The sequence below is a fragment of the Tachyglossus aculeatus genome, chromosome 4, assembly GCF_015852505.1.
Source record: "Tachyglossus aculeatus isolate mTacAcu1 chromosome 4, mTacAcu1.pri, whole genome shotgun sequence".
NCBI lineage: Eukaryota > Metazoa > Chordata > Mammalia > Monotremata > Tachyglossidae > Tachyglossus > Tachyglossus aculeatus.
The window spans coordinates 117,044,575-117,071,526 of NC_052069.1; the positions used below are offsets into that span (position 1 = coordinate 117,044,575).

Consider the following 26,952-nt stretch of genomic DNA (forward strand, 5'->3'; position numbering starts at 1 on the left):
TTCAAGGAACCTGGGGTGAGGCTCCCCCAGGAGAGGAGGAAGGCAGCATTTATAGTCCGGCAGAGGGAGAGGCCCGTCTGCCTTGGGCATGGTGGCCACCACGGGCACAGAGCTACCCGGCTGGGTCATCGGAGCCAAACTCTGGGTTCTGTTGAGGGGTGGGAGGGCTGGGGCTAGGGGAGGCGGCCTGGAAGGGCATCTGTGGGGGAAGGGGGAGGGTCTCTGGGGCCTGTCCTCTGGACAGTGGCATGTGGCTTCCTCACCCTCTCTGCTCACCTCTTGGTCTCCCTTCTCTGCCGGGCATGCCTCTCCCGCCTCGCTCTCTCCTCTCTTCTCTTCTCCTCTCACCAGCAACACTGCCACATCCTCCTTCCTCTCCTCTGCCACTCCTTCTTCCTGACCTCCACCCCTCCTCTCCCTGCACCGCTCCTGTCCTTATTATTCTATCCAGTCCTTGCGGAGAGCCCTCTCCACCACCCAGTCCTTCAGTGGGACCTGGTCATCGCCCCTCCCTCGGCCACGTCGGGCCGGCGACTGGCATCTTGGGGCGCCAAGGCTGTGCCTGCCTTGCTCCCCGAGCCCCTCGGAAGACACCCCGACTTTATCCCTGTCCCCCGCCCCTATCCCGGATATAGAATAAGTGAGCTCATCCCGGTTACGGAGTCACGATGCCCCATCTGCCGGGCCTGAATCGGTTCCATATCCATCGTTGCTTTGCCCACAAGATACCCGTCCCTTCTGGCTTCCCCAGAGGGCACCACATGCTTCAGGAGGTCCTGGGCCTGGCGTGCAGGAGGCAGGGGTGTGTGTTGTGTGTGTGTGTGTGTGTATGTGTGTGACACGTGCAGGGAAGCGTGTGAGCAACTCGGGTAGGGCTTGGCTGTGCCCACGTGCCCTGAGAGGTGGACAGCCGGTTAGCCAGCCAGGGAGAGAGGCTGGGAAGAACGGGGACGGAACCCCTGGGTTTGTTGGAAGAGCTCCTGCCTTCACCCGGGGACAGGGATGTGGAGTCCGAGGATCTGGGAGGAGTGGAGCTGGGCTGGGCTGCGAGTGGTTCTGCCCCAAATCCCAGTGAACAGCGAGCCCCGGGCCACCCCCTCAACCGTTCCTCCCCAATCAGACATCACTGGCTCCTCTTTCCTCGGCCTCCATGCCCGCCTCGCTGGACCAAGGGTCCTTCCCGTGGGTGAACCCGTCCAGACCCCGTTCGGGCACCGGCACCCGTGCCTTCCAGCCCGATGGTCGGAAAATTTCACCTCACATCTCCCCCATCACCCTCCTGCTGCGATTCCGGCCAACTTCCCCAGCTTGTGAACCCTGCAGAGGGCTCGGGACTGGCCGCTGGTGACGGGGTCCCGGGCCAGGATTGATTGATTGATAAATGGCATTTTTTGAGTGCCAGACATTGCCCTGAACCCCGGGGTAGGGAGAAAATAAGGCAGTTCAGGCACACTCCCTGATGCTGTTCCAAAGGAGGCTCCGTAATCTGAGGTTGGGGAGGGTGTGAGGAACAGACATACACAGGATATCAGACTGAATTACAAACCACAGATGATGTTGGGTTACTGAGTGACAGGGATGACCCTTCTTTTCAGTCCTTTCTTGAGAGTGTGGGAGGGGAGGTGACCAGTTGGATGGAGGCTGGGTTGGCATCTCACACCAGAGAGGCTGTGGGAGCAATCAATCAATCACTGGCATTTATTGAGTGATTTTTATGTGCAGAGCACCCAGGGATTAGAGCCTGCGCCTGGGGGTCAGAAGGACCTGGGTTCTAATCCTGGCCCCGCCATTTGTCTGCTGTGTGACCTTGGGCAAGCCACTTCACATCTCTATGCCTCAGTTAAATCTTCTGTAAAGTGGGGGTTGATCGTGAGCCCCTTGTGGGACAGGGACTGTTTCCGACCTTATTAGCTTGCATCGACTCCAGCGCTTAGAACAGTGCTTGACACATAGAAAGTGCTTAACAAATACCATCATTATCGGAGCACTGACACTAAGCACTTGGGAGAGTGCAATACAAGAGGATTAAACACAGTCCCTGCATTCAGGGAGTTTACAGTCTGGGGGAGACAGACATTTAAAGAAGCTATGGATTTGTACCTAAATGCTTAAAGTATCAACGTGCTTAAGAATGATGAGGGGTGGGAAGTCAAAATATTTAAGGGGTACAGACCCAACCGTATAGATGACCCAGATGTGAAGGTGAGTAGGTGGTGAAATAAGGAGTTACGGAAGATCTCCTGGATTTTTTGGTAAGGCTTTGAATATGGGGAGAGTGGCAGTTTGTTGGCTATGAAGGGGAAGGGATTTCCAGGCTCGAGAGAGGACGGGGGCAAGGAGTTGATAAAACAGATGAGATCAAGGTATAGCGAGTGGGCTGACATTAAGAGACCGAGGTGTGCGGGGTGGATCGTAGTGGAAGATTAGCAAGATTAGGTAGGAAGGGGAGAGCTCATTGAATGCCTTAAAGCTGAAGGTGAGGAGTGGGGAGATGTGGACTGAACTTTTTTTTCTAGAAAAATGATCCGGTCAGCAGAGTGACATCAGGATTGGATTTGAGAGAGGCTGGAGGCAGGGAGGTCAGCGAGGAGGCTGATACAGTGGTCAAGGTGGGATACGTCAAGTGTTTGGATCAGCGTGGTAGCAGTTTAGATGGAGAGGAGAGGGCCGATTCTAGAAATGTTATGAAGGAAGCACCGACAGGATTTGGGACGGTGAATATGTGGGTTGAATGTGGGAGATGAGTCAAGGATAATGCCATGGTTACGGACTTGGGAGATGGAGGGTGGTGGCGTCTACAGTGGTGGAAAAGTTGGTGGGAGGATATGGTTTGGGCTAGGAGATGGAGAGTTCTGTTTTGGACATGTTAAATTTGAGATGTTGTCAGGTCATCCAAGTAGACTTGTTTCGAAGGCAGGAAGATAGAGGAGAGGGGCCTGAAGAGGTGCCCAGAGATGGTAGTTGAAGCTGTGGGAGTGAATGAATTTTCTGAGGGAGCGGGTGTAGATGGAGACTAGTGGGGGTCCCAGAACTGCGCCTGGAGGAACTCCCACTGTTAGAGGGTGGTAGAGGGCAGAGGGAGGAGTCTGCAAAAGAAGTATCAGCTAGAGAGCTAGAACCGGGCGAGGACAGCATCAGTGAAGCCAAGGTTAGATGGTGTTTTGAGGAGAAGGTGGAGGTCCACGGTCTCAAAGACGGGAGATAGGCCGAGGAAGATGGGATGGAGGAGAGAAGAAGGTTATCGGTGACCTTAGGGGAGGCAGTTTCTGCCATCTTCGGGAGCAGACGCCAGGTTGAAAGAGGTCAAGGAAAGAGAAGAGAGGAAGCAGAGCAGGATTGGGGATGTGGAGTTACTGGGAGAGTCTCTCTCCCAACCCCCTGCGCCGCTACCCCTGGCCAGCCCAGATCACCACTGCCATCGATCGGTTCAGAGCTGGTGAGGAGGAGGCAGATGTCAGAGGAGCGACCCCCTTTCCTCTGGTCCCTGCGGCCTGGGCGGTGGTTGCTAACCCAACCTGGGGGTCCGGAGGGGGCGGTTGCAGACCGAGACCCAGGGGAGGTGAGATGCGGGGCAACCCGGAGGCCGAAATTCCTTGCCCCTAGCGTGGAGGCTGGGGCCCGGGTCCTGGGACCCGCGGCCTGGGGCCGCAAGCTGGGGAGCCCGAGACCGGGGCTCTCTTTGGCCCGTCTGCCTGGCGGACCAGGCACCACCGGGCTGCCCAGCCTGAGCTACGGAGTTCGGGGACCGGCTTGGAGCCGGGAGCCCCACCGTGTGCACAGCATGGTGTGCCGTGGGATGTGCTTCCATGTCGTCATATGTGTGCTTCCGTGTGCACATGAGGGCTGCGAGGATGTATACCTGGACCTTTTGCTGCATGCAAGGGCTTCTGAAAGTGCTAGAGTAGCATGGCAGGGATGTGCGTATGTGTGTGTGTGTGTGTGTGTGTGTGTGTGTGTGTGTGTTTGTGTGCGCGTGTGTCCACCTTTGCAGCCTGTCCACCCGCCTGGCCTCCTGCCTTGACCTGTCTGAACTGCCATGTTGATTTCGTGTTGTCTTTCAGAATCACTATCAGTGACCCCTGAGGACTCAGAGCCACGGTACGTGCTGCCCCACCGTGTGATGCATGAGTCAGTGTGCCTGTCCTGTCCCCAGCCCGCCCCAGGCTCCACGCCAGGCCCGGTGGCCCCGGCATCCCCAAGGCCCCGCAGGGCCAGGCAGGGCCGGCCCGCCGGACTCTAGGTTTCTAGCACAGGCAGTCACACCCTCGGCGGCCCCAGGCCTCCTTCTCCTTCAGCTGCTCCCGCTCTGCCGGCCCCTCTCCCGGGCCCTCCCTGCCTCTCTGCCTTTCTCTTCCTCCTTCGGCTGCCTCCTGCTCTCCGAGTCTCCGCTGAGCATCTCGGACGGGGTGCTGGATTGAGGAGGGCCCCGGGGGGGGAGATGCCCCTCGGAGAGCCCAGATCAGGGCAGGAGGCACTGCCCTGCCTTGGGCCTTGCCCCCGTGGCCCCGGGCACTGTGTGGGGCTGACACGGGGGTCACCAGGGCTCAGGCTCAGGGAGAGATTTGCTCAGACCTTCCCCTTTTGACTCCTCTATTCCCGTAGTCCCTCAGGTTGGGCTGGGCTGGGCCAGCCCTCCACCCCCCCTGCCCTCTCTGGGCCCATCCCCAAGACCCTTAGTCCCTCCAGGTTGGTCAGTCATCTTCTGCTCAGCCCTCTCAGGCCACAGGGTGACCAGCCTGGGGCACTAAATGGGAGGCAGTGGGGTCTGGCTCTGCCGCTCCTGCCGTCCCCCCCCCTCCCCAACTTTGGCCAGATCCCGCCCTCACCCTTGACTCTCCTCTTCTGCTTCTCCCCAGCAGGAAGGGCCCCGTCTCACCTACGCGACCTGCCAACCCCCGCCCGGCCGAGCCGCCCCTCCTAGATCTGTAACCCTGCCGCCTCTCCCCGCCACCGAGGCCCACGGCCCTCCCGCAACCCCCTCCTCCCTCTCCATCCTCCAGCCGGCCGGGACCCAGGGTGGGGGCCGGTTGGTCCATTCCCCCTCTACAGAAGGGCGGTCCGGCTCTCTTGGGGGCCTGATCTTTGACTTTTCCTTCTTAGCACAAGAGCCAAACCTTGTTTTGCGACTCAAGCCCAAACCCTCGAAGCGCCGTGACCTGGTGGCTGCGCGCTTTCTGGCCGCGGAGGCTTGTGAGGGATCTGAGCCAGGGAAGGGGGAACTACAGCTCCCAGTGTTGAACGCTCCCCACGGGGCAGAGAACTGGGGCCTTGAGGCCTCTGTGAGTGGGTGTGTGTGGATGCCGTGTGCGTAGATGTGGGTGTTGGCATGTCTGGGGAGCAGCCCTGCCGGCCGCTGGGTGAGGAACCCCCCCCTTTCCCCTCCCTAGACTGAACCCCAAGCCCTTCCTCCTCCTCTTCCCAATCTCTTCCCTCCATCCCTGGCTTCCACTGCTGTCACCGCCTTCACCCCCTCCTCTGCCCTACTGCCTCTCAGGCCGCTCCGCTCTCCATCTTGGGTGCCCTCGCCTTACCCGTTTTCTTCTCTCTCTCTCTCTTGCCCCTCTCCCAGCCGTGCGGGGCAGGCCAGCCCATCCCGGCCCGAGAGCCCCCGGCCACCATTTGACCTGTAACCCGGCTCCTCCTCCAGGATTCTCTCCCTTCCCCACTTCCTGCCTCAGACGTACCCCCCGACCCCCTGACGTGTCTGGTTGTTGTCGTGCGCTCCGGAACATGTATCAGTCATTAGGTGATGTTAGTGACCCCTGTTTTCAGAGCCCACTGCCCTGGTCTGTGGCCCCAGCCCTCTATGCCCTGTTCTATAAATATCTATAAATATGCACACACACACGCACATATGCATACATATATAGATCCGTGCTCCACCTTGCTGGGGTGGGAATCGGCCATCGTGACGTCCACGTGGAGTTTTCTTATTGCTCAAGCACCTGGGGGTCTCCACAACCCGGAGATCCCGCATCCGCCCCCACCCACTGTGTTCTATCTCCTGTTTCCCGACTGTCCCCCCCACCCCCGAGGCCGCCAGCCGGGGGACTCCCGCCCGTCCCCCCATTTCCCCTCAGACGTGTGGGTGCTGTGTTGGTGGCTGTCGTGGCTGTCATCCCTCCCCGTTGCTCTGACCGTCGCCTGAGAATAAAAGTCCGTTTCTGTATGACGGAGATCCTCCCCTGGCCGGGACTGCCTGCGAGTCTGTGTGTTGGGGCGGGGGGATGGCTGGCCATGGAGGGCACAACGACGAGGAGGAGGGGGCTGGGTAGGGACAAGCTCCCCCCTAGAGCAGCTGAAAAGCAGTTAACTGGGGGCAGGACCAGTCTCGTGGAACTATATCCACACCCCGTGTATTGCCTGGGGAGGGGGATTGAAGCTCTGAGGGCCAGGCAGAGCCCAGGGAGGGGGGTAGAAGGAAAGCAGCAGCGGAAGAGCTTGCTCAAGCCCCTACCTCTGCTTGGGGAAGGAAAGATATCAAGCCCCTACCCTTGCAAAGAGAGAGGCCACACTCAAGGTGGGTGACTAAGGGGAAAGGGTGCTGCTTCTGGATAACCTTTGCCCTTATGCTAGAGGGGCAAGAAGCAAGGGCTTCCTGCCAGTAGCCGGGAGATGGCCATGACTGCCCTGGAGGCTGCTGGATAACAGGGTACCTTCCCCCACCGCATCACGACCCTACCGGGGAGCCGGAAATTTCGACTTCAGGCCCTTACGTGGCCCCCCCACGCGGCCCCACGCTTCCTGGGCCCGGAGACTCAGGTTCTAGCAGGGTGGTCCTCGGAGGAGCCGGGGGGAGGCGGGCCGGAAGACGCAGTGGTGGGCTGAATCCGTTTATTCCGAAAGAAAAAGCCAAAGAAACAGGAGTCAAATCACCCAGGCCCCAGCCCCTCCTTGCCCTGCTCTATGCCACCAATAAATAGTTTCCCCCCATCCCTGGAAATAATTATTAGACTCTGAGTCCGTAGCAAATGCCCCCTGCCTCTCCCGGGGGCGGGGTCCTCGGCCTCTCGGGCAGAGAGGCCCACCGGCGGCACTATCCGCTGGCCGTGCTCCCTCCAATATACAAAATGTTACACAGCTACAGTATGTACACACCGCCCGCGCCCTGCCGCCTTCCCTGCCACAGTTCAAGCGGAGTCTATCCTCTACCCTCTCTCGGTTGCCCGTGCCCGCTGGAAGGAAATGCCGCCCGTTCCGAGCCCGCTGAAAGTGCTGCGTGTCCCGCCTCTGAAGGCTCAAGGAGCGGGGGATAGGGTGGGGGTTTGGGGTGGGGGGGACTCCTCGGGTGCATCCACCAAAGCCAGGATAGGAGCCGGTCTGAGGGAGAGGGGCCCTAATGGCCCTCTTGCCATCACCCCCCGCCCCCCTCCACGAGAAGGGGTGGGGAGGGGGGTGGTCCGAGGGTTCCCACCCGGGCACCGCCTGATTTGGGCTGCTTCCTCTGCGCCGTCAGCTAAGAATAAACATGCCCCTCGGACCCGGGGACAAGAGGGGAAGAAGCCCTGGGTTGGTAGCCAGGTGGCTACGGGGAGTCCACCGAGCTGAGCTGGCTCCTGCCCACCGGTGCGGGTGGCCTGGCTGGGGGGGGGAGGGGCCCCGGCCGGCCCCGGGCCCACTCCCCGCTCAGATCACCATGATCTTGACCTCGTCGTTCTCGTCGGGCCGATAAAAGAAGGGGATGCAAGGGCTGTCGCCCAGGCCCCCCGTCCGCTCCTGGGGGTTCTGGATCTCCCGCAGCAGCTGCATGATCTGCTGGGCCGTGGGGTCATCGAGCTGGGGCTGGCTGGGGGGCGCTTCGCCAAGGAAGGGGGGCCCCGCCGCTGGCTCATCCGCCAGGCTCACCTCGCGCAGGTCTGGCAGGGGCGAAAGCGTTCTCAGCGGGCCTCTCCTCCCCCCAACCAACCCCCACCACCTCTCCGGCTCTTCCCCGACTCACCCTCCCCCTCAGCGGCGCTGCGCTCCGGCTGCTCCCCGGGGGCCAGGCCCCCGTCCTCTTCCGGGCCACCCGGCCCCACGACCTCCGCCGGCCCCTGGGCGGCCACCAGGAACTTGCGGTACCACTGGTCGCGCTCCCCGACCAGTCGCATCACCAGGTCCTGCAGCTCCAGCAGCTTCAACTGCAAAGACCCCGGCCCGTCAGGCCCGCCGGGCCCCGGCAGCGGCGGCAGCCCTCCGGGAGCGACCGACGGGAAGAGGGGATGGGGTGGCGCGGCGGGGGGACCTTCGGGGGCCTCAAAACGCAAAATGGGAGGACTACTGGGGCTCGGTGACGAGGGAGAAGTAGGTTCTGGGGAAGCTGGGAGCTGGGGGAAGTCAGGGCAGGGGCCCAACCGTTACCATGGTAATGCCCAACTACCTTCATCTCCTCCTTGTCCTGGGCCAGCCGACTGATGTACTCCTCCTTCTCTCGGTGGCGTTCTTTTAGCACGGCCCGCTGGCTCTGATACAAGGCGATGTACTCTCCTGCAGCGGGGGCGGGAGGGATGGGGCAGATGGGCTCCAGTGGGTCCCGGAGCCCCCTGCACCTCCGCCATCCCGATACGTATTTATTATTCTATTTATTTATTTTACTTGTACGTGTCTCTTCTATTTATTTTACTTTGTTAGTATGTTTGGTTTTGTTCTCTGTCTCCCCCTTTTAGACTGTGAGCCCACTGTTGGGTAGGGACTGTCTCTATATGTTGCCAACTTGGACTTCCCAAGCGCTTAGTCCAGTGCTCTGCACACAGTAAGCGCTCAATAAATACGATTGATTGATTGATCGATACCCCGTTCCCCGGCGCTGTCCCGCCACGGGCCCCCGCCCCCTCACCGATGGTGTCCGTCTCCCCGGACAGCTGGATGCAGCGATGTTCCAGCTCCTCCACCCGCTCCCGCAGATCCGCCTTCTCCCGCATCAGCTCCGTGAAGCGGCCCTGGGGCGGGCGGCGGGGTCAGGGCTTGGAGGGGCCAGCCAGGGCCCGTCCCCGACAAGCCTCCCCCCGCCCCCCGCCGCCCCCCGGGATCGGCCTCACCTGCAGCTTCTCCATGGCGGCCTGCAGGGCGTGGTACACCTCCCCCGGGACGCTGTCCCCGGGCTCGGGCTGCCCCGGCGCCAGAGGTCTGGGCCGCTGCCCGAGGGCGGCCGCCTGCCGTACCAGGCGCTGGCATCGCCGCCGCAGCCGCTCCCGCTCCTCCTCCACCCCGGCCATCGTCGCGGTCAGGAATGCCACCTGGAGCCGGGCACGGGAACAGGGTGGGACATGGGGGCCGGTGTCCGGGGAAGGACGGACGGGGCCGGGGGAGAAAGGCTACAAGGGACCACGGGACGGCTCGGCTCACCATGGCCTCGCGGCTTTCAAAGTCCTCGGGGATGCTCACGGCTGGCTTAGGCCTCTCCTCGGCCTCTTCCACCCGCTCCTCACTCTCCGACTCCCCTTCTGCGGGGTCGGGGGGCATCGGTCAGAGGGATCGGTCGGCCCGATCCGGGCCCCGGACCCTTCCTTCCCGGGGGGCACCGCTCACCTGGGGCCTTATCGCTCTCCCCCAGCTCTGCCATAAGGCTGAGCTGGGCCTGCAGCTGCTGGTTTTCCTGGGTGGCGGCCTGCAGACTCTCCTGGGGAGGGGGGACGGGCAGAGAAGAAAGGGGGAAGGAGAAAGACGGGGAGAGAATGGGGAAAGGGAGAGGGTGAGGAAGAGAAAGGAAGGGGCGGGAAGTGGAGGGAGAGGGAATGAGAAGAGGGGGATGGAGAGAGAGAACGTGGGAGGAGTGAGAGGGGGGAGAAAGGGAAGGGGGATTCAGTGGGAGGCCACAGGTGGGTGCCGAGTCCAGCCCCCTTGCCACCGGGACCCTCCACCCTCACCTGGGCCTGCTGCAGCTCCCGGCGGGCCAGCTCGGCAGCCGTCTTCCCCTGCACCTCCTCGTGCTGCAGCCGGTCCATAAGCTGGGTCTGGAGCAGGAACTGCTTATGCAGCTCCTCCTTCTCCCCTGCCAGCAGCTGGTAGGCAGCGGTGTACTGCTGCAGGTGGCCCAGGCACTGGTCCCGCTGCTCCTGCAGCCCCTGCGCCTCCTGGGTCTTCAGTTCCACCTGGGGGGGAGGCACCGGCGAGGTGGAGGTCCCGGCCGGAGGCTGGAGGCCAGGCCCGGCCCCCCCCACCGGCCCCGCGCCCTGCGGAGCATCCCCAGGCGGTTTGGACCCCCCCACCCCACCCCCAGTCCCGTTGCCCACTCAGACTGGCCCCGCTCCTTCTCCACGGGCGTCTTCCGCCCCCGAGGCCTCACCGTCTCTTTCAGCTCCCCCAGCTTCTCCTGCAGTTGCCCCAGCTTCTTGGCCAGCTCCTTCTTGACGTGCTGCTCCGACTGTAGGGCGCTGGTCACTTCCATGTTTTCGTTGGTCTGTCGGGGTGAGGGGAGGGTGGTTGGAGGGGCGGGGGGAGGAAGTGGGGGGAGGAGAGGGATCCTCTCCCTAATCGGACATCAGTCTTCCCATCTGCCCCACGATCCCATCCCTCCCAGGAGCTTGCTTCCCGGCTCAGTTCCGTGCCAGGCTCCGGGTGCCCAAATTCTCTCCGTCTTGGGTTCTTCCACTATCCCACGGCCTACCACCCAGTCATGTTGCTCTGCCACCTGGCTCTGGCTCTCAGGGGCACTGCCCACCGAGGCCTGCGGGAGCCACCAGCCGGTGCTGCCTTGAGCGACCCGGGCCCCGCGTTAGAGAGTGGGGCCGGCAGCGACCCACCGAGAGGGAGGCAGAGGAGGCCGGGGTGGGGGGCGGCAAGGTTTCGGGGCAGCTGGAGGAGCGGCGCAGCCAAACGGGAAAAGGAGAAAGGCCTCGGGGTGCGGTGGCCGGGATGGGGGAGGCGTACCAGCTTGACGAAGCCGTTCTGCAGCTCGGCCAGCTGCTCCTTGAGCTCCCGGTTCTGGCTGAGCGCCCGGCTGATGGTGGTGCGGTCGCTCTGCATGCTCTCCAGGATCTGCTCCCGCTCGGCCGCCTGCTCCCCCCAGCGCTCGGCCGCTCGCTCCAGGTCCAGCAGGCGCTCCTCCTGCTCGCGGTTCAGGCGGCTCAGCCCCTCGTTGTCCTGCACCTGGGCCCGCAGCTGCTCCGCCAGCCTCGCCAGTTCCCCCTGCAGCCGCTCCGCCTCCTCCTGCAGCTGCCGCTCGGCCTCCGAGGGCCCCGGCGCCTCATCTGGGGGCGAGGGGGCCGCTGGGAGGCGGGGGCGGTGGGTCAGGAATTTCGGGCCCCTGATCGCCCGGTCCGGTCCCGTTATCCCTGCGGCTCTCCGGCCCCCACCTCCGCCCCGCCAGGCCTACCAGGCTGCGTCCTCAGCTCCTCCAGGCTGGTTTCTAGCTCCTGGATCTGACTCCGGCCGCGCTCCTTCTCCTCCCCCAGCAGCCGCACCTGGCCGGGACACGGGCGGCGGGTGGGCCCGAGAAAAAGCTGCGTGAGGGCAGGCCCCCTGGGAGGCGGATTCACCCTCAGACTTGCCCGCCGTGCCCGCCCTCCTCACCTGGTCCGAGAGCTGCTGCACCCGCTGTTGCCAGACGGCCCCCTCCTCCTTCAGCTTCTCCGCATACTGGTCCCGCTCCATCTGCAGCTGCTGCAGCGACTCTGACAGCTGGAGAGGCCGAGGAAGGAGGCCGGCTCGGGGGATCCTGCCCACGGGCTCTCAACCTCCCGTCCTCCCGCTGTCCTCCACGGCCGGGGGGCTGGGGGGGAGGCCTCTGCACGCTCACCTGCGCCAAGTGAGCTTCCAGCTGCACACGCTCCTCCAGCGCCAGCTGCAGCTGCTGGTTGGCATCCGGGGCCCCTGACTGGCTGGAGAACTAGAGGAAAGAAATGCAACCGTCAACCCACGGCCTCCATCCCCTCCCCGGCCTCGCACCGGGCATCCACAGCAGGCATCGCCTCGCGCCACCACCCCTGCCCTTGAGGGGTTTACGGATTGGCCACACAGCCAGGAGAGTCACCAGGCAGCATCAACACAAACAGCCGACTGGATTGTCAGCTCCTTGAAGCCGGTGATTGTGTCTACTCTCCTGAGCGCTCAGTAGAGCAGCGTGCACTCTCAATAAGCAGCACTGACTGATGGATCGACAGACCGAGATGATAACGTCAAGAAGGAGTCGAGGGCGAGAAGTGGACCGTGGACGGGGCAGACGGACTGAAGATTGGGTAGGGGCTGAGCAAGAGAAGCTTCCCGGAGAGGTGATTTAGACGAACGGAGAGAGGGAGGGAGGCGGCCAGAGGGGCAGAAGCAGGGAATCCTGTGGGCCCCCGGAGGCTGGGTGGCAGCCCACCCCCACCCTGATCCCGGCCCCCCGTTACCTGGTGCAACACCTCGGCCATCTCCAGCTTCTTGGTCAGTTCCTCCAGGCCCAGCTGAGCCGCTGCCTTCTCCGTCACCAGCGCCCTCAACTTCTCTTCCAGCTCGGAGTTCTGCTGCTTCAGCTCCTCGTTGCCCTTGCTGCGGGTGGAGGCCAGCGGCGAGGTTGGTGGGGGAGAGAGGGAGAGGCGCGGGAGGTGGGGTCCATCACACAGCTGTGCTCTCCTCAGTTCCTTTCATACTCCGCACGCCAGACCTCCCCACCAACCCTGCTAGTCCTCCCTTAGCCTCTCCTCACCCGTGCTTATACAACTCCAGTTTCAGGGCGTCCCGCTCTTTCGTTAACTCCTTGTTGTGCTAGAAGGAAAGGAAAGCCAGGTAAATCGGCCGCAGCGTGGGAGAAGGCAAGCCCGTCCGACCCCTCTCCCCCTACCCGGGAACCACAGACTGAGCCCAGGCAACGAGAACCTGCCGGGAACTGGTTCGGGGGCAAGAAACAGCCCAGTGGACTGGGTCTTCCACTCAGAATATTCACCTGCAGAGCAGAGTGAGGGACAGCCTGAAGGGTGGGAGAGTGGAGGGAGGGAGAGGGGGAGGAAGGGAATCTTTCTGGAGGGGCTCAACCTTTTCTGCTTGTTTCTGCTGCGTAGAGACAGAAGACAGCGTCCGCTCCAGCTCCCCCACGCGCTGCCGGGACGTCTGCAGTCGTCCGGCCAAATCCTCGGACTCACCTGGAATGGAAGTGGGTGGGAAAAGTTTTTCTGGCGGGGTGAGCCGCGGGGGCATGGCACACCCCCGGGAGGGGAGGGGGATGGCCCTCGGCAAGTCCTGGCGAGCCAACCCGGTGAAGGGAGATCAGTGGGGTGGACGGAGAGGAAGCCATCTGCAAAGCCAGAGAGTGGGGACCCTGGCCTCCTACCCGCTTTCTGCCGGGCAGCCTGCTGGGTGTGGGCCAGAGCGGCCTGCAGCTCCGTCTTCTCTGAAACGAGGATCCCGATGGTCTGGATGTGAACCTGAGGGAGAGCGGAGGGGTCGGGGCTGGGCGGGAAGGGAAACGAGGACTGGGGACTTCCCACTGCCCCCTCCCCGGAGTAAACTCACCCACCTACCTGCAGCTGCTCCCTGAGGGCCCCCTGCTCCTTGGAAAACTTCTGCTCAAAGTCCTTCTTCTCCTGGAAGGGGAAAAGTCGAGGGCCTATCAGAGAGGCGGGCGGGGCAGGGATGAGGACGGGTCGGTCCCGGAGGGCTGTCAGAGGGCTAGGAGGTGCAGAACGATCTAAGGGGTGGAGGAGAGCGGAGGGAGAGAGGTGGAAACTGGTGGGGAGGGTCAGGGGGAGAGCGGACAGCGGGGAGGTGGTTCTACCTTTTCCAGCTGATTCAGAGCATCTTGGTTCTGCTGTTTCTGTAAAAAGTTCACATCAGAGAGGCACTCCCCATGACAACCGGGGTTCCCCCAGTGCCCCGGACCTTGGGGAGAGTGGGTCTGGCAGAGGAAGGGAAGTCCTTGGATGACCCAGGGACCGGGGTGGGATGCTGCCATTCCTCTCACTCTTCCTGATCTTCCCTCTAAGGAAGCCAATTTGGGGAGTTCCTGGGGACATGCAGGGGATGAGGGCAGGCTCAGGGGCAGAGAAGAGAAAGAGTAGGCAGGTGGGATGCACCTGGGGGTGTAGGAGGGAGTCAGACAGAAGCAGCCAGGAGGGTGGAGAGGAGGGGACAGCGTGGTTAACCTTCACTGGCCACTTCCCAGCCCCGGGACAAACCCTGAATCTCCTAGCCCGAGGGAGCCACCTGGCACCGGACAGTTCTGGCCTGGCCTTGGCTCTGGGGGCCCCGGAGGGAGAGGAGCCTCAGACTGGGGCTTGGGAGGAGGACTGGAAGCTTACCAATTCCTCTATCTTGCTACTGAGTTGTTTGTTTGTTAGATTGCTGGAGTCCAGGGCTACTGCTAGCTCTTGGTACCGGCTCTGAGGCGCATGCAAAGGAGGAGGGGCCGGAGGAGAAGGAGGGGAGGAGAGAGCAGTCGTTAGACAGAAGGCCCTTGGGGCAGGTGGATGGCGGCTCGCCCTCGCCGGGGACCCAAGCCGCTTACCTCCAGTTCCTTCATGTTGGAGGAAGGGGCCGGGCCTTCTCCGTTGATGTAGGATGTGGACTGGAAGGGAAGGGACGGAGAGAGGGAGGAAGCGACTTGAAGTCTAGAGGTCAAAGGCCCCCGGGATGCCCCGTCTCCTGAGATCCTTCCACCCTCTGAGCCCCTGATCTTAGTGGTGATCCCTTCTCTGCCCTCCCTGACTCTCTTCACCCCCAGACCCTAACCTCACATGACGTCTACCCCACAGTCCCCTCTCTTCCCTCTCCCGGTGCCCTGCGAGTCTGACTCCAACCCAGGCCTGGGAGTACCTGGGAGACGATTCCGTTGAGCTGCTCTGAGAGCTGCCTCAGGCTATCGGTTGAGGACAGAGACCTGTGGATGGACACGGAGGGGAGGGCAGTGGTGAAATGTGTTGGGGGGAGGTGGAGGAGGAGCAATGGCAACGGGAGAAGAACACATAGAGAGACCCCGGGGGTCGGGAAGCACCGCCCTGAGGGGGTAGAAAAAGACTCACTTGCTTTCGTCCAGAGGGCGGGACCTGAGGTCAGCATCCCACATCTGTGGGGAAGAAGGCACAAAGGGAAAAGGTGAGGGGCGGTCCCGCTGCTGGTCATACCTGCCACACCTGGCTCACTCAGCATGGTCGGCTGGAAGCTGGGCCCTCTCTCCTGCTAAAACCCAGGAGGTGCCAGGAGAAGTCCACGAGACTGAATGCCAGTGTGGGCGGATTGCCACCACCCACCCTCCCCCTTGCCGGGGAAAGCCCAGAGCCCAAAAGGCCCGGAGGACCGGGAGCGTGGAGGGCCGGAGAGGACGTCGGAGGCACAAACCTGAGCCGGCGCCATGCTAGCGGGGTGGGGGGGGCTGGAGCAGCCAAGGGACCCGGTGACGTCCGCAGGTGGCTGGGCGAAAGCAACACTCTCATGGGGCGCCTGTCACAGAACAGAGCACGGCGGTTAGGGGTGGCACGCACAGGGTACAAGGGCGGGCAGGGCGCGGGGAGTGAGCTTCAGGGACACAGGTGAGCGTGGAAAGGGTAGGGCTCCAAGAGAAATCCCCCCCAATCTCGGTGTCTCGGTTCAGTTGGAGACTCTCCCGTAGGGTGCAATGATCATGAACGCGTGAACATGTGACGCCTGTCACAGAGACACATCATGTCGCCAGGACATCAAGCCTACATCAACATTGCTGACAGAGGCCTCTCCCTTCTTCCAGGCTCTGAGCCCTAATACTGCCTCCGAAACAATGGGGACCCCTGCCCCCCAACACACACCCACTCTCTGTCTCTATCTCCCCCCCCCCCGCCCCATTCCCTCCTAGCCAAAGGAAGAGAGCAGCATTCGGGTCCAAGGTTTAGCTGTGTGGGATGGGGAGAAAAGAGAAGGGAGCAAGAAGGAAGGTCCCCGGGGTAGCCTGCCCAGCCCTGGCAGGGCCGCACCTGCTCCCCAGTTTCCGGTTCTGCAGCAGGGGAGGGAGCCGGTGGCTCCCGCCTCCTCTCAGGCCCAGCCGGGCCTCCCTGACTCCGAAGCCGTCCGGCCAGAATCCCCTCTCCCTCCTGCCTCTTTAGGGGAGGAGACTGAGCCAACGACAGGCTCTCACACCTCCCTCTCCTGTGGCCTCCTTGCTCTGTGGACATTCCCCCATCCCAAAAATCTGGGGAGAACACAGCAGGGATCCCACCCCAGGCCCAGGCATGGGGGTATTTAACCCTGGACCTCCATGGGGCTCGGAAATGGCACCGGCTCTGGATCGGAAATTTAACAAGAAGCTTCGCTGGGCTTTGTGTGTGTTTACTTCCTTGAGTCATATGACCTTTGCCCTTCGCCTGCCTCAGTGCCCGGAATCGCGGTTTATTTCTAGTCATCAGCTGGCATGGCCCGAGTGCCCACCCAGCTCTCAGCATCCTCTGCCACCCCAGGCCCTAGCTGTCTCTACTCCATCCTAATCCTCCACCACCTCTCAGCTGCCTTCGACACTGTCGCCCGTCCCCTTCTCCTGGAAACGTTATCCCACCTCGGCTTCACCGACAGCGTCCCTCTCCTGGTTCTCCTCCTATCTCTCTGGTTGCTCATTCTCAGCCTATTTCATGGGCTCCTCCTCGGCCTCCCCACAATCCCCTAATTGTGGGTTCAAGGTTCAGTTCTGGGTCCCCTCCTATTCTCCATCTACATCCAGTCCCCGGAAAACTCCTTCGCCCACGTGGCTTCAACTACCACCTCTATGTGGAAGATTCCCAAATCTACATCTTCAACCCTGATCTCTCTCCCTCTCTGCAGCTTTGCATTTCCTCCTGCCATCAAGACGTTTCTACTTGGATGCCCCGCCATCACCTCAAAGTGAACACTTCAAAAGAAAAACTTCTTACCTTCACACCCAAACCCTGTCTTTCCCCTGACATTCCTGTCACTGTAGATGGCACCACCATCCCTCCTGTCTCACAAACCCATAACCTTGGCGTTATCCTTAACTCTTTTCCCATTCAAGCCATACATTCACACTATCATTACGATCATCACTATAAATACGATTGAATGAATTAAATCCTGTCAGTTCAATCTCCATTACTTTGCTAAAATCCATCCTTTCCTCTCCATCCAAACTGCTACCACATCAATCCATGCACTTATCTATCCCGCCTTGATTACTGTATCAGCCTCCTTGCTGCCCTCCCTGCCTCCTGTCTCTCCCCGCTCCAGTCCGTACTTCATTCTGCTGCCCGGATCATTTCTCTACAGAAATGTTCAGTCCGTGTTTCCCCGCTCCTCAAGAACCTCCAGTGGTTGCCCATCCACTTCCACATCAAACAAAAACACCTTGCCATCGACTTTAAAGCACTCCATCACCTTGTCTCTTCCTACCTCATCTCTGTCTTACTACAACCCAGCCCGCACACTTCACTGCTCTAATGCCAACTCACCTCAATCTCATCTATCTGGTCGCCGACCCCTCGTCCACATCCTGCCTCTGGCCTGGAATGCCCTCCCCCTTCATATCTGACAGACAATTACTCTCCCCAACTTCAAGGCCTTATCGAAGACATATCTTCTCCAACACGCCTTCACTGACTAAGCCCTCTTTCCCTTTTCTTCTACTCCCACCTGCTTCACCCTGACTTGTTCTCTTTATTCATCCCGCCTCCCAGCCCCAGAGCGCTTACGAACAAATCCGTAATTAATGTCCGTCTCCCCCCTAGACTGTAAGCTCGTTATATCGTGTTATGTTATTGTGCTGTACTCTCCCAAGCGCTTAATACAATTCTCTGCACACAGTAAGTGCTCAATAAATATGATTGATCTATTGACTGTCACTCCAGCTGCCTAGAGTTGAGGCTCTGGGGTTTCTCAAGGTACCCAGTGTCACCTCAGTGGTTCTGCCTCTCTGGAAGGGGCCCCCAAATAGGAAGCTGAGCCCTGATATTCTGGGAATCCGAGCGCAACTGGAAGCAGTGGTCGGACTTGGGCCAACCCTGGCCTCTCTCTCCAGCTCCCTTCCACCCCAGCCCATCCAAGGGGCCGCTGATTCAGAGCTGCGGTGTCTGGCTGCCTGAACTGGGGGTCGGTGGGTGATGGAGCCCCAAAACAGCGCTAGATCCCCAGGAGACAAGCTAGCTCCCAAGGGGTCAAGGGGCCGGGCCCAGGGATGATGGACAGGCGGGGGTGGGTTTCAGCGTGCTGGCGGCCCAGCAGGAGAAAGTCTAAGGGTCCAGGGTCATCCCTCCCTGACAAAGGCCGAGGGGGTGGCGGTCCTCAAGGGATGGGGGCCACGGGGTCGTAACAAACACCACAATCTTACTAGACAGAGCACCGGTCTGGGAATCAGAAGGACCTGGGTCCTAATCCCAGCTCCACCATATATTTGATGTGTGACCATCCCTCGTCTGTAAAATGGGGATTAAGAGTGTGAGCCCAGTGTGGGGCAGGGACTGTGTCCAATCTGATTAACATGTACCTACCCCAGCCCTTAGAACAGTGCTTGGCCCATAGTAAGCACTTAACAAGTACCGCAATTATTTTATTATGATTATTATTAGGGTCTGGCCAGAAAAAACAGGGGCCTGGTGGTGGAGGGGAATGGGGAGGGTGGGGAGGAGGAGCTGGCTCGCTCTTTGGAGTTGATGAGCCCACAGAAATAATAATAATAATAACGATGGTATTTGTTAAGCGCTTACTGTGTGCCGAGCACTGTTCTAAGCGCTGGGGTAGATACAAGGTTATCAGGTTGTCCCCCGTGGGGCTCACAGTCTTCATCCCCATTTTCCAGATGAGGGAACTGAGGCCCAGAGAAGTTGTGACTTGCCCAAGGTCACACAACTGACAAGTGGCGGAGCCCATGACCTCTGACTCCCAAACCCAGGCTCTTTCCACTGAGCCACGTTGCTTCTCAAGGAAGCCGCGCCCAGGAATCCTCTCCAAGCCTGGCTTCCATGGTGGTGAAATTCCCCCTTGCTCTGGTTCGGAAATGTAACAAGAAATTTTGTTGGGCTTTGCGTGTGTTTACTTCCCTGAATCACATGACCTTTGCCCCTCACCTGCCAGAGTGCCCAGGGCCATGGTCTCTTTCTAATTATCAGAGAGCATGGACTATATCTATCCTATTTATTTTATTTTGTTGGTATGTTTGGTTTTGTTCTCTGTCTCCCCCTTTTAGACTGTGAGCCCACTGTTGGGTAGGGACTGTCTCTATGTGTTGCCAATTTGTACTTCCCAAGCGCTTAGTACAGTGCTCTGCACATAGTAAGCGCTCTATAAATATGATTGATGATGATGATGATGACTGAATACTCTCCCATGCGAGGCGCTGGGCCAGACCCCTCTGCTGCCCCCCACCCCACCCCACCCCTGGGGAGGAGTGTGTAGGGTCTCTGAATCACAGCAAGGGGAACGGAGATTGGGGAAGGGGAGTGGGGACAGCAGGAATGGTCCAGGACCCGGGCTGCCAGTGAGTTCAGCTGCTACAGTTGCTGCTGCTTTCTCAGATGGCTCCTGGCTCCCACAGGGATTTGATTTCCTCCAACATACCCAGGTCAGATCCCATAGGCTCATCACCTGGTCTACGGAAGGGTTGGATACCCCAGGAAAGGACAGAGACGGAGACGGGAGAGAGAGGGTGACAGGACTCCGACAGGAGACGGAGTGCCCCGTGAATCCAAAGGTGTTTATGTGTGTGTGTGTTGGGGAGATTGCCCAGGTTAGGGATCTGATCTCTGGGGTTCCGGTCCCGGGAGACTTGGCTGCTTCCCCTGCCCTCTGACAAGATGGTGGTCCTTTTCCTCCAGGGAGAGTGTCTTCCCCGCAGGCCTGCCAACAAGTGACCTTGGCTCTGAGGCGCTCTGTGTGGGTGAGATGGGCGACGTCGCTGCATTCCAGCCAGTTTCTGGCTTCCCGGCTCGGCGTGAGAGTTGCCCCGGGGGGAAACGCCAGCGTCAGTTGCTGGTGCGAGTCATCGGCCGGCAGAGCTGACAGTAAAGTTGGCGTCCCAGACCCGGGCACTCCTGCTCGCCCTCCTGGCAACAGGCTGCTCCCGAAGCTGGCCGGCCGACCCCAGGGAGCGGTTCACCCACTTCCTGGGAGGCCTCGGGGGCCCTGCCCAGGGGCTGCAGCTCTACAGCTGGCGCTGCTCATCAAACCCTGGCAGGTCGCCCGCTTTGGTAAAGCGAGGAGGCTTTACCCGTTGGGTCGGCCAGGGAACGTAGATTCCCTGAGGCCCATCCAGAGGATGGGCTTCTGGAAGGCCCATTTGGACCCCAAACCTCCGGCGCCAGGCCCATTTACTGTTCTGACTGAACGCCTCCCCTCCTCGGCTCCGTTCTCCATCTTCGCTGGGGCTCGCCTCCCCGCCCACCTACCCCCGTTCACTCTCTCCTCCCACCTTCTTCCTCTCCCACGTTCTTCTCGAGTCTCACCTGACCCCATCCATGCCGCTTAGGACGTCCCTCCTCAAGGAGAACCAACATCTCATTAGACACGAGAAGCAGCGTGGCTTAGTGGAGAGAACACGGACTGAGCGTCAGAGGACCTGGGTTCTAGTCCTGTCACTGTGTGTGACCTGGGGCAAGTCGCTTTACTTCTCTAGGCCTCCCTTTCTTCATCTGTAAAATGGGGATTCAATACCCGTCCTCCCTTTCCCTTAGACTGTGACCCCCGACGTGGGAACACGGACTGATTATCTTCTATCTACCCCAGCGCTTACTATGGTGCTTGGTAAATGCTTAACAAATTCCAGAGTTGCTATTATTACTCATTTTCTTGGACCAGAAGGTCCTCCATAGGCCATCTAGTCAATCCCCCTGCCTTCAAATTAATGACATCAATACCCTCTCAACCAGATGGGTGTCTGGCCTTGTCTTAATTTCTAGGAAGGTAGAGTCCATGCGATAATTTATTCTAATGAGTCACCTGCCCCTTTCAGGCAGAAGGTCTCTCCTGAGGTCTCACCTTAATCCCTCCGGCTTCAGCGAAGAATCCATTTCCTCTCACCCTATCTTTCCGACCTTAAAAGCAAACCAATTAACCCTCACGGTCCCCAAATGCCTCTGAACGGGAGGCTTACTAGTTTGGCCTTTTTAGGATGGATGGTCTTTGAGGTCTCCCCCTCTAGGCTGTGAGCTCGTCGTGGTCAAGAAACGTGTCTGCTAGGTCTGTTGTACTGTCCTCTCCCAAGCGCTTACTATAGTGCTCTGCTCATACCACTGACTGATCCATCGACAGGGTCCAAGGACACGGCAGATACGAGAGAAAACCGCCCCCGCGGCTGGATTCTGGGGACGGATCCCTCCCCCAGGTCATCCGGGACACCTCCCTTGGGCACCCAAGAGGTGGGGGAGGAAAAAGCAACGGGGCAGATAAACGCAAAGAGACGACCATGTTGAGTGTTAAATGACGGCAACAGAAAAATCAAGCCGAAGGCGAAGCTGCCCCCAAACCGAGAGAGGCCCGGGGAGGCATGCAGAGCAGGGACAGCAAGCCAGTGAGATGGGACCTCAGCGTGGCCTCACCTTCCGCTTGTCCAATGAGGGCAGCGCTACCCCATTGGAACGACTAAGGTCAGACACCAGCACCTTCAGTATGTCCTGAATCTACAGGAGGCGAAAAGGAAAACAAAAAGGAAAGGTGGGAGGAGGGGAGAGACCCACGGACAGTGACAGCGAGAAAAAGAGAGAGAGACAGAGAGAAAAGATGCCTGAGGGGGAGAAGAGAGGGAGGGACGACGCAGGAGGATGAGGGCACCACACCAAAAGAATCGGGGATAAGGCCCCGACCCAAAAGCCAGGGTCAGCCTTCCAAATAGTCACTTGGACCACTCACCTATGGCAAGCACCAATCTACGCCAGGTGAGTGTAAAGAACGCATATAGTATTTACTTGACTCCCTCTGTGCCTTATAGTGGGAGGACAGGAGCGTTGGTCGGCTGGTAAATTGTCCCAGGGGACCGGCCCGTTTCTAGCATTATTTGCAAGGCTGCCCTGGAGAATGGGCGGGGCGAGGGGGGGGGGCACACTCAAGAAGCCGCTCAAATCACAGATCTTCTCCTTCCTTTTCCGGGAAGGGGACCACCCAGTTAAAACTCACGTCTTGAGGAGAATGGCGGCCGCCGGAGGGAGGAGTCTCAGGGTTACTGCCATCTTTCGTTCTCCTTTTCTTCTTGGCTCCTGCTGTGACACTCGGGCTGTTCTTCTGCTGATACTCCTTCAGCTGGAAGGAAGAGGAACCGGGCATGTGAGCCGAAGTTGAGGCCTGTCCAAAGGATGTCTGAGCCACTGGACGGTGAGGAACGAAAGGCAGGGCAATGCTTAATGGGGAGACTCCGGGCTCGCTGAGTGAACTGGGGCAATTCAGACCCTGTACCTCTGTTTCCCAGGATCTCTTTGGGGAAGAGGATGACTCTCGGGGAGTTGGGAATATTAGGCGACACGGTGTCCAGAATCGGAGAGCATTTGTGGGGAGGGAGGACACCTGAGGGGAATCTGAAGGGGGTCCAAAATGGATCTATGGAAAATAATAGCAATAATGGTATTTGTTAAGTGCTCACACTGTGCCAAGCACTGCACTAAGCGTTGGGGTGGATACAAACAACTAGAACTCAGGTCCTCTGACTGCCAGATCTGTGCTCTTTCCACTAGACCGTGTCCAATCTTTCTCTCCCTCACTTCCCAGGGATGTTGTAAGAATTATCAAGTGCTCTGAAATCACTGGAACCTAGAAACTGGGTCTATTAATTAAAGGGGCTTATTAGTATAATATTACTGTCACCAAGGTAAGCCTTTAGGCTCGGATGGCTGATCTAAATCTACAGCCTTATCAGCCCAGTAACCCTGTCTGGTTAGATCCCGGGGCCTCGGCTTTCCCGGAGGAGAAATGGGGCAAAGCCGTGATCACCAAGGATTAGACAGAGATACAAGGACACACGCGTGTCCACACACACAGAGAGACAGTGAGATACAGAGAAAAGATGGGGGAGGAGGGAAAGGAAGGGAGATAACGACGTAGGAGAATGGGGGTACCAAAACCAGGAGAACTGGGATTGAGGCCCCAACCCAAGCTTTCCAGCCACTTGGCCCACTCGCCAATGGCAAGAATCAATCTATATCAGGTGGGTGGAAAGACAACAGATATGATTTATTATTCCCTCTGTGCCTCACAGAGGGAGGACAGGACGGATGGCTGGTGGATAAACTGTCCCAGCCTCCTGCGGGGTCTTGGAGATGGCCCACACTATCCTGCAGGCAGATCAAAGGTGCCCTGCCCGGGTGGCAACCATAGATAGGTACAGAGAAGCAACGTGGCTCAGTGGAAAAGAGCCCGGGCTTTGGAGTCGGTGGTCATGGGTTCAAATCCCGGCTCTGCCAACTGTCAGCCGTGTGACTTTGGGCAAGCCACTTCACTTCTCTGGGCCTCAGTTACCTCGTCTGTCAAATGCGGATTGACTGTGAGCCCCCCGTGATCACCTTGTATACCTCCGGCGCTTAGAACAGTGCTTTGCACATAGTAAGCGATTAATAAATGCCATTATTATTATTAACGCCAGCCCCAGTGGTGGCCGATCGCCACTCCCGGCCTTCGTGCCGGTCCCTCCCCAAAACGTCCAGGCTGGACGACCACCAACATCCCCCTGCCTCCGCACCAGGGCTGGTCCAACCTGCCCTTCCCAAGCGCTTAGTACAGTGCTCTGCACAAAGTAATAGTTCAATAAATACGGTGGAATGAATGGTCCGACTCTTTGGGTCACCCAGGCCCGCTTCGGGGGCACCAGGCCCGGAGTGCGGGGTTCAAGGCCCGGATCCCCCAACACCTGGCTCCAAGGCCTGGTTCGGAGTTGGGGGGGGGCCACCGGTGCCGCCCGGTCCTGAAGGCAGTGGGGCTGGGCCTAAAACCCAACAGGCCGACCAATCAATCAATCAATCGCATTTATTGTGCGCTTACTGTGTGCTGAGCACTGTACGAAGCGCTTGGGAAGTACAAGATGGCAACATACAGAGACAGTCCCTACCCAACAGCGGGCTCACAGTCTAGAAGGGGGAGACAGACAACAAAACCAAACATATTAACAAAATAAAATAAATAGAATAGATAGGTACAGGTAAAATAAATAAATAGAGTAATAAATATGTACAAACACATATACACGTCTCCAGGGGGACAGGCTGGGGGTCGGGTGGCGGGCCCAAGTCACTTAGTGGGCAGGGGGGAACGGGGTGTGGGACGACTGTTGGGTAGGGACCGTCTCTATACGTTGCCAACTTGTCCTTCCCAAGCGCTTAGTCCAGTGCTCTGCACGCAGTAAAAGCTCAATCATCATCAATCGTATTTATTGAGCGCTATGTGCAGAGCACTGTACTAAGCGCTTGGGAAGTACAAGATGGCAACATACAGAGACAGTCCCTACCCAACAGCGGGCTCACAGTCTAGAAGGGGGAGACAGACAACAAAACCAAACATATTAACAAAATAAAATAAATAGAATAGATAGGTACAAGTAAAATAAATAAATAGAGTAATAAATATGTACAAACACATATACACGTCTCCAGGGGGACAGGCTGGGGGTCGGGTGGCGGGCCCAAGTCACTTAGTGGGCAGGGGGGAACGGGGTGTGGGACGACTGTTGGGTAGGGACCGTCTCTATACGTTGCCAACTTGTCCTTCCCAAGCGCTTAGTCCAGTGCTCTGCACGCAGTAAGCGCTCAATCATCATCAATCGTATTTATTGAGCGCTTACTATGTGCAGAGCACTGTACTAAGCGCTTGGGAAGTACAAATTGGCAAGATATAAAGTCCCTACCCAACAGTGGGCTCAATCAATACAATTGATTGATTGATAGGGACTGTCTCTATATGTTGCCAACTTGTCCTTCCCCAGCGCTTAGTCCAGTGCTCTGCACGCAGTAAGCGCTCAATCAATACGATTGATTGATTGATAGGGACCGTCTCTCTATGTTGCCACCTTGTCCTTCCCAAGCGCTTAGTCCAGTGCTCTGCACGCAGTAAGAGCTCAGTAAATACGACTGATTGATTGATTGATAGGGACTGTCTCTATATGTTGCCAACTTGTCCTTCCCCAGCGCTTAGTCCAGTGCTCTGCATGCGGTAAGCGCTCAATCAATACGATTGATTGATTGATAGGGACCGTCTCTCTATGTTGCCACCTTGTCCTTCCCAAGCGCTTAGTCCAGTGCTCTGCACGCAGTAAGCGCTCAATCAATACGATTGATTGATTGATTGATAGGGACCGTCTCTCTATGTTGCCACCTTGTCCTTCCCAAGCGCTTAGTCCAGTGCTCTGCACGCAGTAAGCGCTCAATCAATACGATTGATTGGGACCGTCTCTATACGTTGCCAACTTGTCCTTCCCAAGCGCTTAGTCCAGTGCTCTGCACGCAGTAAGCGCTCAATCAATACGATTGATTGATAGGGACCGTCTATGTTGCCAACTTGTCCTTCCCAAGCGCTTAGTCCAGTGCTCTGCACGCAGTAAGTGCTCAATCAATACGATTGATAGGGACCGTCTCTATATGTTGCCAACCTGTCCTTCCCAAGCGCTTAGTCCAGTGCTCTGCACGCAGTAAGCTCTCAATCAATACGATTGATTGATTGATAGGGACTGTCTCTATATGTTGCCAACTTGTCCTTCCCAAGCGCTTAGTCCAGTGCTCTGCACGCAGTAAGCGCTTAATCAATACGATTGATTGATTGATAGGGACCGTCTCTCTATGTTGCCACCTTGTCCTTCCCAAGCGCTTAGTCCAGTGCTCTGCACGCAGTAAGCGCTCAATCAATATGATTGATTGATAGGGACCGTCTATGTTGCCACCTTGTCCTTCCCAAGCGCTTAGTCCAGTGCTCTGCACGCAGTAAGCGCTCAATCAATATGATTGATTGATAGGGACCGTCTATGTTGCCACCTTGTCCTTCCCAAGCGCTTAGTCCAGTGCTCTGCACGCAGTAAGCGCTCAATCAATACGATTGATTGATTGATAGGGACCGTCTCTATACGTTGCCAACTTGTCCTTCCCAAGCGCTTAGTCCAGTGCTCTGCCCGCAGTAAGCGCTCAATCAATACGATTGATTGATTGATAGGGACCGTCTCTACACGTTGCCAACTTGTCCTTCCCAAGCGCTTAGTCCAGTGCTCTGCACACAGTAAGCTCTCAATCAATACGATTGATTGATAGGGACCGTCTCTCTATGTTGGCAACTTGTCCTTCCCCAGCGCTTAGTCCAGTGCTCTGCCCGCAGTAAGCGCTCAGTAAATACTATTGATTGATTGATAGGGACCGTCTCTCTATGTTGCCACCTTGTCCTTTCCAAGCGCTTAGTCCAGTGCTCTGCACGCAGTAAGCGCTCAATCAATACGATTGATTGATAGGGACCGTCTCTCTATGTTGCCAACTTGTCCTTCCCCAGCGCTTAGTCCAGTGCTCTGCACGCAGTAAGCGCTCAGTAAATACTATTGATTGATTGATTGGGACTGTCTCTCTATGTTGCCAACCTGTCCTTCCCAAGCGCTTAGTCCAGTGCTCTGCACGCAGTAAGCGCTCAGTAAATACGATTGATTGATTGATTGATAGGGACTGTCTCTATATGTTGCCAACTTGTCCTTCCCAAGCGCTTAGTCCAGTGCTCTGCACGCAGTAAGCGCTTAATCAATACGATTGATTGATTGATAGGGACCATCTCTCTATGTTGCCAACCTGTCCTTCCCCAGCGCTTAGTCCAGTGCTCTGCACGCGGTAAGCGCTCAATCAATACGATTGATTGATTGATTGATTGACTGAGGGTCGGGCCTTGGGGCGGTTGGGGGCCCAGGCTGTGGAGGCGGGGAGGGCCCGCCCCTATCCGCCGCCGACGGGTCCTTCCCCAGCGCTCAGCGCAGTGCTGCGCACACGGGAAGCGCTCAGTCAATAGTCCGGGCCCCCCCCCCCCCCCACGTCACCTTCTTCTTGGCCGCGGCCAGCTTGCTCTGTCGGCTCTCGTCCGCCATCCCGGGCCCGGTGGGGGGGGCGGGGGGAGGGGGGGGCCACATCACCGCGATCCCGGCAGCCACCGCGGCATTCCTCC

The 26,952-nt window shown here is 58.7% G+C and overlaps 2 protein-coding genes across 9 annotated transcripts in view; one reads left to right on the top strand and one right to left on the bottom strand.

Annotated features, from left to right (window-relative positions):
* The window catches only part of DNM1 (dynamin 1), a 60,431-nt gene extending 54,233 nt beyond the window's left edge, over positions 1–6,198 (top strand). For 4 of the 7 annotated variants that reach the window (XM_038744596.1, XM_038744598.1, XM_038744597.1 and 1 more), the window contains exon 22: positions 5,570–6,198. In XM_038744596.1, the coding sequence (XP_038600524.1) occupies positions 5,570–5,832 (263 nt within the window). In that variant the 3' untranslated portion in view covers positions 5,833–6,198. Of the gene's footprint in view, positions 1–4,061; positions 4,099–4,856 lie in introns of all 7 variants that reach the window. The other 3 variants (XM_038744602.1, XM_038744600.1, XM_038744601.1) reach the window with 3 other exon arrangements.
* Positions 6,199–6,817: 619 nt separating this feature from the next.
* On the bottom strand, positions 6,818–26,917 carry GOLGA2 (golgin A2). Of its 2 annotated transcripts, XM_038745391.1 has the most exons (27): positions 26,828–26,917; positions 21,967–22,089; positions 21,393–21,473; positions 15,229–15,330; positions 14,913–14,956; positions 14,707–14,770; positions 14,399–14,458; positions 14,193–14,273; positions 13,670–13,708; positions 13,416–13,478; positions 13,226–13,319; positions 12,931–13,037; positions 12,605–12,663; positions 12,309–12,447; positions 11,717–11,806; positions 11,491–11,598; positions 11,294–11,381; positions 10,849–11,186; positions 10,265–10,378; positions 9,846–10,070; positions 9,508–9,598; positions 9,325–9,422; positions 9,018–9,215; positions 8,816–8,918; positions 8,360–8,466; positions 7,940–8,120; positions 6,818–7,856 (listed from the first exon to the last, which is right to left on the bottom strand). In XM_038745391.1, the coding sequence occupies exons 1-27, from the start codon at positions 26,915–26,917 to the stop codon at positions 7,627–7,629; spliced, it is 3,117 nt and encodes a 1,038-aa protein (XP_038601319.1). In that variant the 3' UTR covers positions 6,818–7,626. The 2 variants fall into 2 exon arrangements, with proteins under 2 accessions (XP_038601319.1, XP_038601320.1); XM_038745392.1 differs by lacking the exon at positions 21,393–21,473.
* Positions 26,918–26,952: the final 35 nt, after the last annotated feature.